The sequence below is a fragment of the Lonchura striata genome, chromosome 36 (genome assembly GCF_050655825.1).
Source record: "Lonchura striata isolate lonStrDom1 chromosome 36, ASM5065582v1, whole genome shotgun sequence".
Classification (NCBI taxonomy): domain Eukaryota; kingdom Metazoa; phylum Chordata; class Aves; order Passeriformes; family Estrildidae; genus Lonchura; species Lonchura striata.
Genome location: NC_140738.1, coordinates 2,292,564 through 2,308,685, shown reverse-complemented (window position 1 = coordinate 2,308,685; position 16,122 = coordinate 2,292,564). Strand labels below are relative to the sequence as shown.

Below are 16,122 nucleotides of genomic sequence, written 5' to 3'. Positions count from 1 at the left end.
ACAAACTCAGCAGAAATCAAAGTTAACCCTACATAAAATGCCTTGAGGAAGATTTGCTCTTCCCACAAGTCATTTCTGATGGAAACACAAATAAATCCCAAACATTAATAAACCAACAACAGAAGCAATTCTCTAGCAATTCCAAATTTCATCAGTTCAAGCACAGCTCCAGCTCAGATGCTGGGAGGTTCCAAAAAAAAAAAACAAACACGGAAATTTGGCCCAATACAGATTATTAAAAGGAAGGGAAAGGTCTGTGTAACTATCACAAAGGTGACAGGGACCAAGAAAATAATGATTCTTCCCCCAAAGCCCATGAATTCAGGAGTTATTTGGGAATTTAGCTACTTGAGCTGGGCTTCTTGTAGGATTTAAGTAGCCTTGTGTTCCTCACCGGGTGGTGAATGATCCTTGTCAGTCTTGCTGGTATCATTTGGTCCCTTTCCTCCAGTGATTTTAACAGATTTTTCAAAGAAGAAAAACAAAATATTTTCTTTAAACTGGCCACCCACAAGAGCTATTTTCCTCATAAGTTCTCCCTAAAGTCACTCAGAGGAAGCTGCATCCAAGTTTCCAAGAGTTCCTCCAGAAAGAGCCACAAACTCCTCAGAGGAGAGAACCATGCTGTTGTCAAAGGCACTTGGGGTCAGACAACAGTGCCCTGAACTCACTGTGCAAAATAATGTTGCAATCCGGATAATGAAATTGTTAGAGAGATGCCTCTGCCCCAATTAAGGTGCTAGCAAGACCAAATCCAAAGTGGATTTTATTGAACAGTAAATGTGAGGTAGACAGAGATGGAAAGAAAAAGAGAAGAGAGCAAGGGAGTGACAGGGACAGAGATCTCCCCTGGGGCGGGGCAAGTGTGACATTGTCCCCTGTGTGCGTGGCCTTCCCAGGGTGGGGGTTTTACACCGGAGCCAGTTTGGGTAAGGGGGGTGGTGTTCACCCCCCACCCCGAGCAGGGATTGCCTCACTGTTTTAGGTTACAGTGTCAGATGTAACCAAAAGTGTTTTCAGTCCCCATCTCCATAAACTGTTATCAACAGGTGGGGCAGTGTTCTTTATCTCTTCCATGGCTCAGCCCTGATAACGCCCTCCAGGGGCCATCTTCTCTTAATGGGCCATTGAGTGTCACTGCAGGACTGATAAAATTACATCATCCCATTGTGGGATGCTCCGCCCAGGGGGAGGAACCAAGCATTCCTACCTGGATATAATCTCACCATTTGCAACACCACAACCACCTTGCCTACTGGATTCCCAGAGGACAAGAGCTCCATAAGCACCACTGGACCTTCAGAGGAAGACCAGACCCTTCTACAGGATCGCCACTTTGACACAATCACGTTCATCACTCCAGCTGGACTGCAGCCACCATTTCATCAGACTGCTACCACCACCCTGAGCAACGGGGTGTCAGGTTATATCCTGACTCTGTCAGATTAAGACAGTGTTTCTGTATCACTGCCTTGATCTTAATTTTCTTATTCAATTGTCATTCTGGCTTAGACTCTCCACCTGGTTTGCCTTCCAACCAGTAACAAACTCACTGTGCTCATAACTTTTTTCCTCCCAAAACAGGATTTCCCATCCCCAAAAATTCGCCAGATGGAGGAGGAGGCTGCAAGGAAGAGGAAGATGCCCTGGAACACCCAGGCAGGTGAGGAGGAAGTTAGTGCCCCATTCCCCCTCTCTCCTGCCCCATCTCCCAGCCCAGCATGGCCCCTGGCTGCAGGACAGCCCCGCTGCCGGTGCCTTCCTGCCGGGGATGCACTGGGGGGATCTCCTTGCCCTTCCCTCTGGCACAGAGGCAAATCCCATCCTCTCCCTGTCCTTCCTCCCCCAGACAAGGAGAAGAAGATAAAGACCAGGGAGGATAAATCCCCGCAGCAGAACCTCATGGAAGAGGCCATTTTGAGCAGCTCCACGGTGCAGGAATACAACAGGGAGGAAAAGCCCCAGAGATCCCACAGGAGGAGGGGCTGCAAACCCAGCCCAGGATGCTCTGAGGAGGAAAGACCCACCCTGGGCCAGGAAGGTGGGCAGAGCTTCAGCCAGAGCTCAGAGCTGGTGGTGCCTGAGAAGCTTCCTGATGGGGAGAAGCCCTACAGGTGCTTGGAGTGTGGGAAGAGCTTCAGGAAGAGCAACAGCCTGATCTGCCACCAGATGATCCACACTGGGGAATGGGCCTACGAGTGTGGGGAGTGTGGGAAGGGCTTCAGCTGCAGCTCTGCCCTTGTCACCCACCAGAGCATCCACACTGGGGAGAGGCCCTATGAGTGTCCTGAGTGTCAGAAGAGGTTTCACACCAGCTCCACTCTCCTCCTGCACCAGCGGCTTCACACGGATGAGAGGCCCTTCTGCTGCCCGGACTGTGGGAACGGATTCAAGCGCAACTCCACCCTTGTCACCCACCGGCACATCCACACTGGGGAGAGGCCCTATGAGTGTAAGGAATGTGGGATGAGCTACAGCACAAGATCCAACTTGATCCGCCACCAGAGGATCCACACTGGGGAAAGGCCATACAAGTGTGAGCAATGTGAGAAGGGCTTCAGCCAGAGGTCCAACCTGATCATCCACCAAATGATCCACACTGACAAGAGGCCCTATGAGTGTCCTGAGTGTCAGAAGAAGTTTAAGACCAGATCTAATCTCCTCTGCCATCAGCAGATTCACATGGATGAGAGGCCCTTCCGCTGCCCCAACTGTGGGAAGGGCTTCAAGTACAACTCTTCCCTTGTCAAGCACCGGCGCATCCACACTGGGGAGAGGCCCTACGAGTGTCCCCGGTGTGGGAAGAGCTTCACCCAGAGCTCTCACTTGACCAAACACCAACGGAGGCACTAGTAAGGGAAGCCCGGTGAGTCCCCCAACTGCATGAAGAGCTTTGTACACTGCTCCAGCCTTATCCCCCATGGGAAGACCCATGCTGTGCACAGGCCTGGTGACCCACATTCGCTGTGATCCATGTTGGGAAGACACCTGACTGGTCATCTTTTTGGTTTGGCCTTAACGTTCTTCAGATATGTCTTTATCAATTAAAACACCTGAAATAGGACTGAAAATAAAGTAATTATTCAGATATTCCCAAAGTCCAACCCTTTAACAGGTATTTGAGATTAAATTTATAGTCTGGGGACATATTCTGAAGGATTTGTGGGTTCTTGGGGGATTTCAGGCTGTGTTCTCCACATCTTTGCACTCCTGAAGACAAGATGGATTGATCTGTCACCTCAAAATGACTCAGCCTCACTGAAAACACCTCAATCTTACCCCAAAAGAGCTCAATACCACATCAAAATGGCTTGTTTCCGCCTCAAAAAACTATAACCCATGACAAAATACCCAATTCCACAACCTCCAGGGTGAGATGGGGTAGGAGGGAAACTGGAAGAAGTGGGATCCAAATGTAAAGGGCGTAGGATCATGATTGTGTGTAGCTGGGTGTATGGGATATATTTTGAAAGTAAATAAAACATTCAAAATTATTGCTTCCTGTCCCATTAATTTTCAGTCAGTTCTGTTTTGCTTTTCAGAATGACACCTTCTCAGTTGATTGTATTTGTGTCCTCCTTTCTCTCCTGCCTTCCTTTGCCTGCTCTGTTTCTCTCTCAGTGTCCCCTTTGACCCAGGGCAGCTCCCACCAAAGACCCTGCCCTAATTTCATTCCCAATCCATGAACTCCAACCACCATGGGTGAAGTTAGGAAGGCTGGCAATGAAATGTCACTGTAGGATCTTGCTCCACTTGGCTTTTGACTCTTTCACAAGAGCTTTGCCTTCAAGAGCAGGAACATCTTTTCCTGGCTGGGAACTGTAATTCCATGCCCAAGGAGTGTGTGCCATGGATCCCAGAGGGGCATTCCCAAGGTTCCCAGGGTTCTGCTCCTGCCGTGCCTCCCAAGGAGCTGTGCAGGGCAGGGGACAAGGTGCAGCAGCTGTGTTGGTTCTGCAGTGCCGCAACAGCCCCTGGTTCCAGGAGTTTCCACACTGCCAACAGTAGTTCCTGGGTTCCATGATGCCCTGCTGTGTCCCCATGGATATTTGGTGTCATGAAGTTCTTCAGTGTCACAATGACCACCTCGCTCCATGAGCTTCCACAGTGTCCAACTGGGCTCCTTGGATGGGCAGTGTCACCATGGACCATTGGCTCCATGCAGCCCCGCTGGGCCACTATGGACTCCTTGGTTCCATGAGATTCTGGGGGTGTCTCCATGGTCTCCTTGGATCCACAGTGTCACAATGGACCACTGGATCCACGTGGCCCTGCTGTGTCACCATGGCCCTTTGGTTCCATGGGACCCCAGGGTCACAATTGACTCCTTGCTTCCACGTCACCCACTCAGTGCCAAAATGGCCCCTTCGTTCCATGGGGAACACAAAAGATTTATAGAAACATTGAGCAAATCCTGCTTAACACAGCTGGGAACATCTGTTTGCATTCCAAAGAGAGGTAAAAGGTGAGGATGGCACGAGCAGCTTCCATCTGCAACATGGATCTAGGGAATGGGCCAGGACAGAGAATTCAGCTGGGAGACTCAGAGAATTTTGCTTCCAGTGATCATTTCTGGTCACACTGTCCCTTGTAGAAAGGTGACACCATTCCAGGCAGCCTGTACTGAGCAGGTGGCTCCTGAGTTGTGTTTGTTGTTTAGGAAACGTGCTCAGGCTTTTCCATTCTTTTCTTCCCAACAGGAAAACTTCTCCTGGGCCTGTGTGCAGGCAGAGCCCTGAGGAGAGCAGGTGGGATATGGTCCAATGGGCTGGGACATGGAGCTGCAGAGCTCAGGGACAAGGTTCTGCTGCAGGGCACAGGGATGTCAGTGCCAGGTGGGCGATGTCAGACATGGTGAGGCTGGGGGTGAGGAGCAGCTTGTCCAAACAGGGTCAGCCCTCAGGGGGCTCATTCTTCTACATGCCCAGGCCTCCTCTGGAGAAGTTCAGTGTCAGGATCACCTGGGGAATGCTTCTATCCGCTCTTCTCCAAACTGGGAAATAAAAAACCCCACTCATTTGATTGAAGAATAAAAGGTCATGAGGTGCACGTGGAAATCTTCCTCCTTAACAGAACTCCAGACTGACTCCAGTCAGCTGCACAAGCCCTGGAGGCTTGCAGACAATTGAATAAAGACAAAGCACCCGTGAGGGCTTTCTGTATTTTGATGATCCCCACTGTGGTTTTGGGACGGAGTCCAGGACCCTCAGGCACTGAGAGAAGGCTGAAGAAGCTGCTCAAGGAGTCAGGATCAAAACTCAAAGTGACCTGGAGCATCACACGGCCCCACTGAGGGCAGGGACTGCCAAAGGCTCCCAGGTTGTGGGAACTCAAGATGTCCCTCAGATATTTTTAGAGGTTCCAGGCCTTGGTCAGAAGCATTTTTGACCCTGGCAGACAGCTGGAAACAGCTGTGATTTTGTGTTTGAACCATGGAATGAATTACCAAATTTGAAGGTGGAACAAGCAGTCACAAAAGGTTAGATAGAATAGTAAAAGTAGTTACAAAGTAGAGGGGAAATTTTTGTTAGTATTGTACAGAGGGGTTTTAGCACATGTACAGGGGCGGGGTTTTCTATTGTACATGGGGGTCAGAAGTTCTAAGATGGATGAAAGTGGGCTGATCCCATTCTTCCTCCTTCTTCTTCCTTGCCTCCATGTTCTTGGTGATGTTGGCACTTACAGGTTGGTTTAGAGTAGAAAAGCACTTGGTAATATATGTAGTAGGTATCGGGGAATAACTGTAAACATGTAATACATAATATATCTCATAAAAGATAGCAGCAGCCCTGGGCTGGTAGAGAGAAGAAGACACCGGACAGTCAGGGTGTCAGGAGTGTGTGCGTCTCTACCCAGGCCGCTGATCAAAGGGCCGCAGCCCAAGAACATAATCTGTTAGATAACTAGCAATAAATCCTCTTGAGACCGAACAACAAGAGGCTGCAGAGTATTTCTTTGGACGCACGGGTTGGAGGAGAAGCTTTACCACCACACGAGACCCCAAACCAAACCTGGGGTTCTCACATCTGGCGTCCCTGTGCGGGCATCAGCAAGAAGACCGAAAAGAAACATCAAACAACCTCCAATCTGCATTAGCGGAGAAGAAAAAAAAGAGAAGAGCAGAGCACACACACTCGCAGCAAATTCCAAGAAGAGAGGGAGCAGACAGCTCGAGATAAGAACCTGACCTTCACTGAAACAACTCATCTCGGGGACTTTCCAGGGAGGAGATGACCCAGAAGCGCGCCTGGGATCTCTCACCTGTGACCTGCTGGACGGTGATCAGTGCCATCTCCGGACTGACCTCAAGCCGACACAGCTTTTGGTGAGAACGGTCAAAATTAAGAACATGGGGGGGGAATTCTCCCAAGAGGAAAAAGAAATAGTATCTGCCTTCCAGGGCATCATCTCTGCCCATCCGGTGGAGATTGCTCAAAAGGAGATGAAAGATTTATTATTGTGGGTGAGGTGTAACTTCCCACACTCAGATCCAGATTTATCGTTTGAGCCAAATTTTTGGCAGGAAATTAATAAGCAATTATATTATCAGGCTATAAGAAATAATAAGTTTGCCGCAAAACTTTTATCTTCAGCAAGAACAGTTTTAGAGTCACTCTCACAACGCGGCAGCTCAAGCCAGGCAGCTACGGCTCCTGGTGACAAACAGAGCGGGGGACAGTCCAGCCAGCAGCTTGGGACAGCCCCTCTCACCACAGACACAGGACAGGCAGGATTGCTTCCTGTGGAACATCAGGGAGATGATACCCCATCGCGTCCCGTGTCCCCGGGCTCTCACTGTTCCTCAGTTTCCCAAGAGTCCCTAAGCTCCTCCGATGCAGAAATTCCCCAGACAGAGGCAGGCGAGCCAGGCACAGCCGCGACCCTCAGTGGGAGGAAGACATTGCCCAAGTCCAAACTCATGGCAGGGATGGCAGCGGTGGCGGCTCCGGTGGGGGAAGGTGCGAACGTGAGTGCAGAGCAGGGGGAGGAGGGAGAGGAAAGCACCTCCACATCTGCGCAGGCTGGGAGTTCAAAACAGCCTGCGCAGAAAGCGAGGCCGGGGAGAGCGGCGGGGGCGGGACGGATCGGGGCGAAAGCGGGGGATGCGAGTGCGGAGGTGGTACGCTCGGAGCGCCTGGGGACGCGTTTGGTGTCGAGAATCCGTGAGGCCGCAGAAGTGGCCGCCCAAAGGGCGTGGGAACTTGGCTCCCTGACCGCGGCAGCCAGGGCTGCTGAGGAAGCGGCAGAGGGACAGCGGGAGGCGTTCCTCACTGCAGCTCAGGCGGCGGGCACGTGTGTGAAGGTCGAGCAAAACCCGACAGCCACGGGTGGAGGGGATTTCTCACATTTCGAACGCGCGGGACAGGCACACAGGGGGCGGAGCCGGCGCGCACGGGCTGTGGGTGCTGGCATGGAGCCAGGAGACGGGCAAAGTGAGACGGAGACATCAGGGTTGGAATGGGAACAGGAGGGTGGTTGTGTCAGCCTTGTGGGGGACGGCAGTGGCTCTGATTCGGAGGCGGTGCGGGGCGGAGCGAGGCCAAAGCATAGCCAGGGTCGAAGCAGGAGCGTTCACTCCCCTGAGATGACGCAGGCAGGGATGAGGCGTGGCCAGGAGGTAAACATTCCTCAGGGCACCGTTCCATCACAGTTCCCATGGCAACAGACAGCCCAAGGCCACGGCCAATCCCTGTCTGCTTCTGACATGACCGAATTAGAACAGTTGTTACAACAAGAGTCAGTTTCATCAACTGCAGGGATTGCAAACGTGAATCAGTTGTTAGGAGAAATGCTCAAAAGTTTATCGGGAATTAGTGCGGGATTTGCAAATGTAAATCAGTTGACAGAAGAGATGCTCAAATGTTTATCGGAAGTGCAGATTGAAGAGCAGAGTGCGGTTCTGACCTCAGCTGGTCAGGCGGCAGCGCCATCTAGCGGCGGAACCACAACATTGCAACAGGCGTCACAGAACTTGTCCGGTCAAGGCACTGCGCCACCCAGTGGTGGGACTGTGACATTGCAGGACTTTTTTCCAGTTTCTTATAAGAAAAACTCCAGGGTGAAAAAGGTCACATCTGCACGGCAGCAGGAACCTCCACTGACACCGGAACAGTGCGGGACTCAGGACACTTCTGCTGAGGTGCAGCAACGGGAGGAAATGATACGCATCACTGCTTCAGAGGGTGTTCCAGCTTGGACAATTCCAAAATCAAGGTCTGCCAAACTTTCGGGGCAGGGAGAGTCAATTTTCATATCAAAGGGGGTTGTTGAATTTCTTTTACAATATTGAAGCACAGCCTTGGAGTCACAGCCAGAACTGTTGGTTCATCTTCCAAAAATTTTCCAAATAACGCAAGGCAGTCGTGTGTTCTCCTCCACAGCAGATGCTTCACTTTTCTCCAGAGACTTCCAGCCTTCATCTTCGCAGATGCTGCAGACGCCGTTGGTATCGGTGAGTGCTGCTGCACCAGAACTGCAGCCACAACAGATGACTCCACTCTACAGGTAAGTACCCACTGAATTTACAGCTTTGCAGAGCGCAAAAGTGGACTGGCAGGACATTTGAGCAGAATTGGAGAAAGAGAAAGGTTTATTGCAGGGCTCGGGAAATATAATGATGCCAGTGAACTATGACGCTCAGGGCCAAAACCCGAGATGGGAACGCCTGGACCTTGGAGCAATCAAAGATTTAGCTAAGGCCATTCGGGACAATGGGTTGTCATCACCATATTTCAAGCAAATGTTAAAAAGTATTTTTGGAATGTATGATTTAACACCGTATGATCTTAAATATCTTGCGACATCAGTTCTTACAGACACCCAAGCTCTCGTGTGGCAGAAGGCGTGGAGGAGATCCCTGGAGGAGCTGAGAGCCAGATACCAGGGCGGGCCGAATGCGAACCTCACCATGGCGCAGCTTGCTGGTGATCCTCCTGAGGACGATCCAACTCAACAGGCGGTGAGGCTCCCACGTCATGTGCTCAGCGAGATCAAAGAAGCAGCACGGAGGGCGATTCTTCAGATTGCTCCAGCGGGGGTCCAGGACACAATCTACACCGAGATCAAACAAGGTCCTGCAGAGCCGTTTTCTTCATTCGTGGATCGTCTTTCTCAGGCGGTGGAGCGACAGGTGAGCGAGGAGGGAGCGAAACCACACCTGGTCACAAGCCTCACGTTCTCCAATGCCAATCCGGAGTGCAGACGGATCATCAGCATGATGCCGCACCAGGCCACCTTGGCAGACATGATCGAGGCGTGCAGCAAGGTGGGGACACCACAACATGTTGCTTCCATCATGGAGGAACACTTGGGGGATCAAATTGAAAAACGTGTCAGGGAAGCTCTTGCAAATTATACAAAGGGCAACCCTAATGCAGAAAGACGGTGCTTTGGGTGTGGGACACAAGGACATATTAAAAGGAACTGCCCACAACTTTCAAAGCCCAGCAAGCCACCAGACCTTTGCCCTCGGTGCAGGAGAGGGAAACATCTCGCAAGTGAGTGTCACTCACAGACAGATGTGGATGGGAAACTTCTTCCTATTCCGGGAAACGGGAAAAAGAGCGCGAATCAACGCCAGCGCGCTCAGACACAAATCCTGGCAGTGACACAGAACCAGCAGGGACAATCCTCGGGGAGCAACAAACAGAACCCCTCAGCAGAGCAATCTCCAAAATCCCCAGCGACCCAGACTTGGTACCACCCGGATTCCAATGCGTCTTGGCAACCTCCAAACTGACATGTCTTTTGGACAATAGCCATGCAGTGATACCTACAGGTGTCACAGGGACTTCTTGGAAAAGACAGGACTTTTTAATAATGGCCAGGGACAGGAGCAGTATCCTTGGACTTGTTGTTTATCCATCTTTGATTTCAGCAAACCGTAATGAGGAGCTGATGGTCATGGCAAAAGTCTTGCGACCACCTCTGACAATTCCACAAAACACACTGATTGCTCGAGCCATGGCTTTGCCATCTCATCCAGAAAGGCAAGCCATGCCGGTGTTCAACAAACGGGACTCTTTTCCTGGTGATCAAGCAGAAGTGCATGCATCTTGGGTGAAACATTTGAGCCAGGATCGGCCCATTGTTACTTGTCAGTTGACTTGTAACGAAAAGACAATTGCTATTACAGGGATGCTTGACACAGGAGCGGATGTTACAGTTATTTCATACATTTTTTGGCCTTGGGAATGGGACTTGGTTGCACCTTTGGGTTCTCTCACAGGCATAGGGGGGAGTTCCCTGTGCATGCAGAGTGAGAACGCAATTGTTGTCACAGGCCCAGGAAAAAAGACAGCAGTTATCCGTCCTTTCATCGTGCAAAAGCCCATCACAGTATGGGGAAGGGACCTTTTGGCACAATGGGGACTGAAATTAGAATTGGATTTTTAACAGGGGTCACTGTGGCACTTTGAAACTGACCTGGAAAACAAATGATCCTGTTTGGGTGGATCAGTGGCCCCTAGAGCGGAAAAAATTGAGTGCATTGAAAAAGTTGGTCCAGGAACAGCTGCAGAAGGGACACATCAAACCAACAGACAGCCCATGGAATTCCCCAGTGTTTGTCATTCACAAGAAAACTTCAGGGTCTTGGAGACTGCTTCATGATCTCAGGAAAATCAACGAGGTCATCAGGACATGGGGCCACTGCAGCTTGGGCTTCCATCTCTCTCGATGATCCCGAGGGACTGGTCGCTTGTGATCATTGATCTCAAGGACTGTTTTTTCAGCATTCCACTTCATCCAGATGATGCTCCACGCTTTGCATTTTCTGTCCCAAGCATCAACAGAGAAGAACCTTTGCAGAGATACCACTGGACGGTTCTTCCTCAGGGACTCAAAAATTCTCCAAGCATTTGCCAATGGTACGTGGCCCAAGCTTTGCATCCAGCATGAGAGAAACATCCAAAACCAGAAATTATCCATTATATGGATGATTTGCTCATTGCAGCGCCAACAAAACAAGAGGTGCAAGAAGTTCGTGACTGTGTGATTGCGCAGGTGCAAAAAGCAGGACTGGAAATTAGTACACCAAAAATACAGGAAATTGCACCTTGGAAATACCTGGGGTGGAAGATCACGAAACAAACAATAAGGCCACAGAAACTGGAAATCAACACAAAGGTCACCAATCTCCAGGATTTGCAACAGCTTTTGGGGGAGATCAACTGGATGAGACCGATCCTGGGAATCACCAATGACGACATCTCATCGTTGCTTGATCTTTTGAGAGGGGACAGTAACATCAAATCTCCCAGAACTCTGACGCCTGAAGCAAAAAAGGATCTTGAAAAGATCACAGACATGATTCAGCAGAGACAAGCACATCGCTTTGTAGAATCATTGCCTTTTCATTTAGCAGTGTTGGGGGAAACAGCACAGTTATATGGGTTGATTTTTCAATGGGATTTGTCTCAAATGGACCCTCTTTTGTTGATAGAGTGGGTTTTCTTAGCTTACAGGCCCTCAAAAACAATTCTTACGGATCTAGAAATGGTAGCACAGATTATTATTAAGGCGAGAACCAGGTTGTTGACAATGTCAGGCAGAGATTTCTCAGTTATTCATGTTCCTTTGAAAAAAGTATATTTTGAATGGGCGATGCAAAAATCACAGGATTTTGCAATTGCTTTGTTAGGTTATCCAGGAATTTGTACTGTTCATTTTCCAGCTCACAGGATGCTGAATGCGAAAGTAAGTCTCAGAGAAAAGCCAAAAATAAGCCAGGAACCAGTGGATGGGATGACAGTGTTCACCGATGGTTCAGGAAAAACTCATAAATCAGTAGTTACATGGCAAAATTCAAAAACAGGGGAGTGGGAATCAGACATAAAAATGGTACAAGGTTCGCCACAAATTGTGGAATTGGCAGCAGTTGTCAGGGTTTTTCAATTGTTTCAGGAACCTCTCAATCTGGTCACAGATTCAGCATATGTTGCAAATGTGGTCAAACGGTTAGAGGGATCACTTTTGAAACACACTGACAATGAAATTTTATATTCATATCTGTCATGCATGAGAACAATTTTGGAAAATAGAGAACACAAATATTTTGTTACACATATCAGGGCACACTCATCACTCCCAGGGTTCTTAGCAGAGGGAAATGCTCAAGCAGACAAACTCACAATGACCATATCTCAGACATTGCCAGATATTTTTGAGCAGGCAAAATTGAGCCATGCATTTTTCCATCAGAATGCACAGGCATTGGTGGAATCCTTTCGCCTCTCCAAAAGTCAGGCGAGGGAGATCATCAATGCTTGTCCAGACTGTCAGCTTGTGCAGCCTCCTGCGTCTACAGGAGCTGTCAATCCAAGGGGATTGCAGAGTCTTCAGCTCTGGCAGGCTGATGTCACAAAATACCCATCTTTTGGGAGGCTCAAAAATATCCATGTTTCAGTTGACACATTTTCAGGGGCAATTTTTGCATCATTACATACAGGGGAAACCGCAGAACATGCCTGCAGACACTTTTTGCAAGCCTTCGCATCACTCGGGGTGCCACAAGAAATAAAAACAGATAATGGTCCAACTTATACAGGCAAAGTGCTTGACAAATTTTTGAAAAAATGGGGAGTGAAACACATTTTTGGTATTCCTTATTCTCCCTCAAGTCAAGCAATCATTGAAAGAACACATCACACCCTGAAATCCCTTTTGGATAAACATAAAAGGGGAGAGGCAGGTTCAACACCTTATATGCGGCTGAACAAAGCTCTGTATGTATTGAATTTTTTAAATGGTTCTTTCTCAGAGCCCACACCACCAATTGTTAGGCATTTTACAAATAGTACACAAGCAAAGTTAAGGGAAAATCCTTTGGTTTTGATCAGAAATCCGGAATCAGGACAAATTGAAGGTCCATTTACATTAATAACTTGGGGCAAGGGTTTCGCTTGTGTTTCCACAGAGCGAGGACCGAAGTGGGTGTCGGCGAGGCACGTGAAACCTTTTCGGGTGCAGACGCAGGTGGACGTGGACCCGAGGAGCAAAGAAGAGAGCACGCAGACGGAGGCAGACAAGGACGCTGCAGACGTCTCGTCAGACAACAATTAATTATTCAGAGACTTGGGGTTTTTCGGGGAAATTAAGTGTCATTTGAATATTGCTGCATTGCAGGGTTTTTCACAAAGGCTGGGGACATGGACATGGAGTTTAGACAGGTAGTGTTCATGTGTCTCATTTTCTTGTCCGTTGCTTTGGACAATGAGACAGACTTTCCCATGAAACAACCAAGGGAAAATGTGTGGGAAACTTTGGCAAAGGCAGCGGGTCTGGACAGTATTTGTCTGACTCATTCAAAGCCAGGGAAACCATTTTCAACATGTTTGGTAGGTGTGCCAGTGAAGGAGTGGCCAATTCCAAAAAATATCCCTCTAAAGGTTTTAAAAACCTTTTCAGATCCTATGGAAGGGTGGCATGTTTGGACACCATACCTTCCTGTGGCTCACCTGGAACCCCCAGAGTTAGACATTTTTGGGTCAACGAAAATGAAATATTGCATCAAATTTGATCCAGTGGGAGTGGCAAAAACAGATAATCATACAATAGATGTCACTCCAAATCTATCTTTTTATAAAAATGCATCATCTTGGTGCAATTACACCAAGGTGACAAGCAAAGCATCCCTTCAACACCCAGTCACTTTACCGAAGGGAGTGTTTTTGATTTGCGGGGACAGAGTTTGGCCTGCTATCCCTGCAAAAATCAAGGGCGGTCCATGCAGCATTGGGGAGCTCTCATTGATTGCACCTGATTTGAAAACTTTAAAGGAGCAGACACGCAGGGAAGAAAGATCCCTTGATCAATACAGTCCAAATTGTGATGATGATGTTTATACCTGGGACAAGGCTCGGAGAATTGCAGTTGCAATTTTCTCGCCCCAAACAGCATCGGGGGTGGCCTTGACACAATTGGACCACATAGCTTGCTGGTTGAGCAAACACAGTCGTGCCATTTCGTCTGCACTGAGTGACATGTTAACAGACATCAGCAGTGCAAGACAGGCAGTGCTTCAAAACAGGGCGGCAATTGATTATTTGCTGCTGTCACATGGGCACGGATGTGAAGAATTTGAGGGGATGTGCTGCATGAACTTGTCAGATCATTCAAAATCCATTCATGAAAATATAAAACAAATAGAAAGTAGTATCACCAAGCTGAAAAAAGTAACAGGGCCCTGGTGGGATGATTTCTTTAACCTTTTTGATCTCTCACCAGTGTGGAAAGAAATTTGGAAAGTAATATCATATATTCTTATAGGGCTTGTAGTTCTTCTGCTTGTCATGCCATGCATTTTCATGTGTATTCGAAGGGCCTTGAACAAAGTAGCAAAGCAGGTGTTTTTGGTTCAAACAGGGAGGGGAGATGTGGGAACTCAAAATGCCTCTCAGACATTTTTAGAGGCTCCAGGCCGTGGTCAGACACAGTCTGGACCCCAGCAGGCAGCTGGATTTAGCTGTGATTTCGAGTTTGAACCATGGAATTAATTACCAACTTTGAAGGTAGAACAAGCAGTCACAAAGTGCTAGATAGTATAGTAAATGTAGTCACAAAGTAGAGGGAAATATTTTTTGGTAGTGTACTGGGGGGTTTTATTGCATGTACAGGGGGGTTTTTACTTTGTACATGGGGGTCAGAAATTCTAAGATGGAGGAAAGTGGGCTGAACCCATCCTTCTTCTTTCTTCTTCCTTGCCTCCATGTTCTTGGTGATGTTGGCACTCACAGATTGGTTTAGAATAGAAAAACACTTGGTAACGTAGGTAATAGGTATTGGGGAATAATTGTAAACATGTTATACGTAATATATCTTATAAAAGATAGCAGCAGCCCTGGGCGGGGGGAGAGGAGAAGAAGACACCAGACAGTCAGGGTGTCAGGAGTGTGTGCCTCTCTGCCTGGGCCGCTGACCAAAGGGCCGCAGCCCGAGAACTTAATCTGTTAGATAACTAGCAATAAAACATCTTGAGACCGAACAAGAAGAGACTGTGGAGTTTTCCTTTGGGAACGCGGGTTGGAGGAGAAGCTCTACCACCACACAGGAACCCCAGCCAAACCCGGGGTTCCGACAGAAATGAGTAAGAATATTCTAGTGAAAGCACTGGTAATAAGCCAACACAGAACCAACCACACTATTTGATGCATTGGCTGAGAAATCTCATAGTGGCAAACCAAAACCTCTACAAAAACTTCCTGATGAACTGCCCCAGACAAGAGAGAAATCAAGGCAGAGCCATGGTTTGTCAGGACTTGCTTGATCCCCATGGTGCATTTGGAGCTGAGCCCTGCAACCTCAGAGCCTGAGAGGAGATTGCACAAACCTTTCCAGGAGTTAGAGCCAGAGGAAACACCCAAAGTGTCACAAAACATTAATGGGACACACTGAGGTCCATCCCTAACACAGGCTCCTCATGGACTCTATGGAGGAGAGAACTGGAGGCCAGGATGGCACAAAAATCTCTCAGAGACTCAAAATGGCACAAATAACTCTCAGTGTGGAAAGGACAATCCAAAGTACCTCAAAAAAGTTGAGTATCTCAAAGTATTAATGAGCTCCACTGAGTGTCAATTCAAAGCACAGAAGGGACACATTAAAACAGATAATTTGAGGCTGAGACTGCACTGTCACATAAAGTCTGTATCAAAAGGGAAACACCAAGTACCTTACAAGAACTGAAGTACCTTGAAGCATTAATGAGCCCACTGAGTGTTGTTACTGACAAAGACTCTCCAGGGACTAATTACAGCAGATTTTTGGAGGCCATGATTGCACAAACCTAACAGAGACTCCAAGGCAAAAGCAAAAGCCAAAGTCCTTTGAAAAACCTTCAGACCCTGGCAGCATGAAGGAGCCCCCAGGGCCATTCCTGACCAAGGCTCCCCAGGAACTCCTTCCAGCAGATCCTTGAGGCCACTGGGATGTGGGCTAGGGGGGGATGCTGAGGGAAGGACCAGGGGGTGACAGTGCCCAGCCTGGCTGGGGCTGTGCCAGGAGGCCCCAGGGCCTCAGGACAAGGTGTCTCCTCACAGCCCTTGGTGGCACAGACCCTGCTGTGGCCCAGGGCACCAAGACTTGGCTTCTCTTTGTCCCCACCTGGCATCAGTGCCTCCAGTT

At 48.7% G+C, this 16,122-nt stretch overlaps 1 protein-coding gene across 1 annotated transcript; it reads left to right on the top strand.

Annotated features, from left to right (window-relative positions):
* The first annotated feature begins 1,544 nt into the window (after positions 1–1,544).
* Positions 1,545–3,643, top strand: LOC146764020 (uncharacterized). The gene is made up of 2 exons (XM_085565566.1): positions 1,545–1,663; positions 1,850–3,643. The coding sequence occupies exons 1-2, from the start codon at positions 1,612–1,614 to the stop codon at positions 2,851–2,853; spliced, it is 1,056 nt and encodes a 351-aa protein (XP_085421692.1). The 5' UTR covers positions 1,545–1,611; the 3' UTR covers positions 2,854–3,643.
* Positions 3,644–16,122: the final 12,479 nt, after the last annotated feature.

What these genes read in the sequence shown, in the direction of transcription:
- LOC146764020 (XM_085565566.1), top strand. Translation starts at nt 1,612, where the DNA reads ATGGAGGAGGAGGCTGCAAGGAAGAGGAAGATGCCCTGGAACACCCAG. An exon ending in GCCCTGGAACACCCAGGCAG is followed by an intron (nt 1,664 to 1,849) that starts GTGAGGAGGAAG and finishes TTCCTCCCCCAG; the next exon opens with ACAAGGAGAAGAAGATAAAG.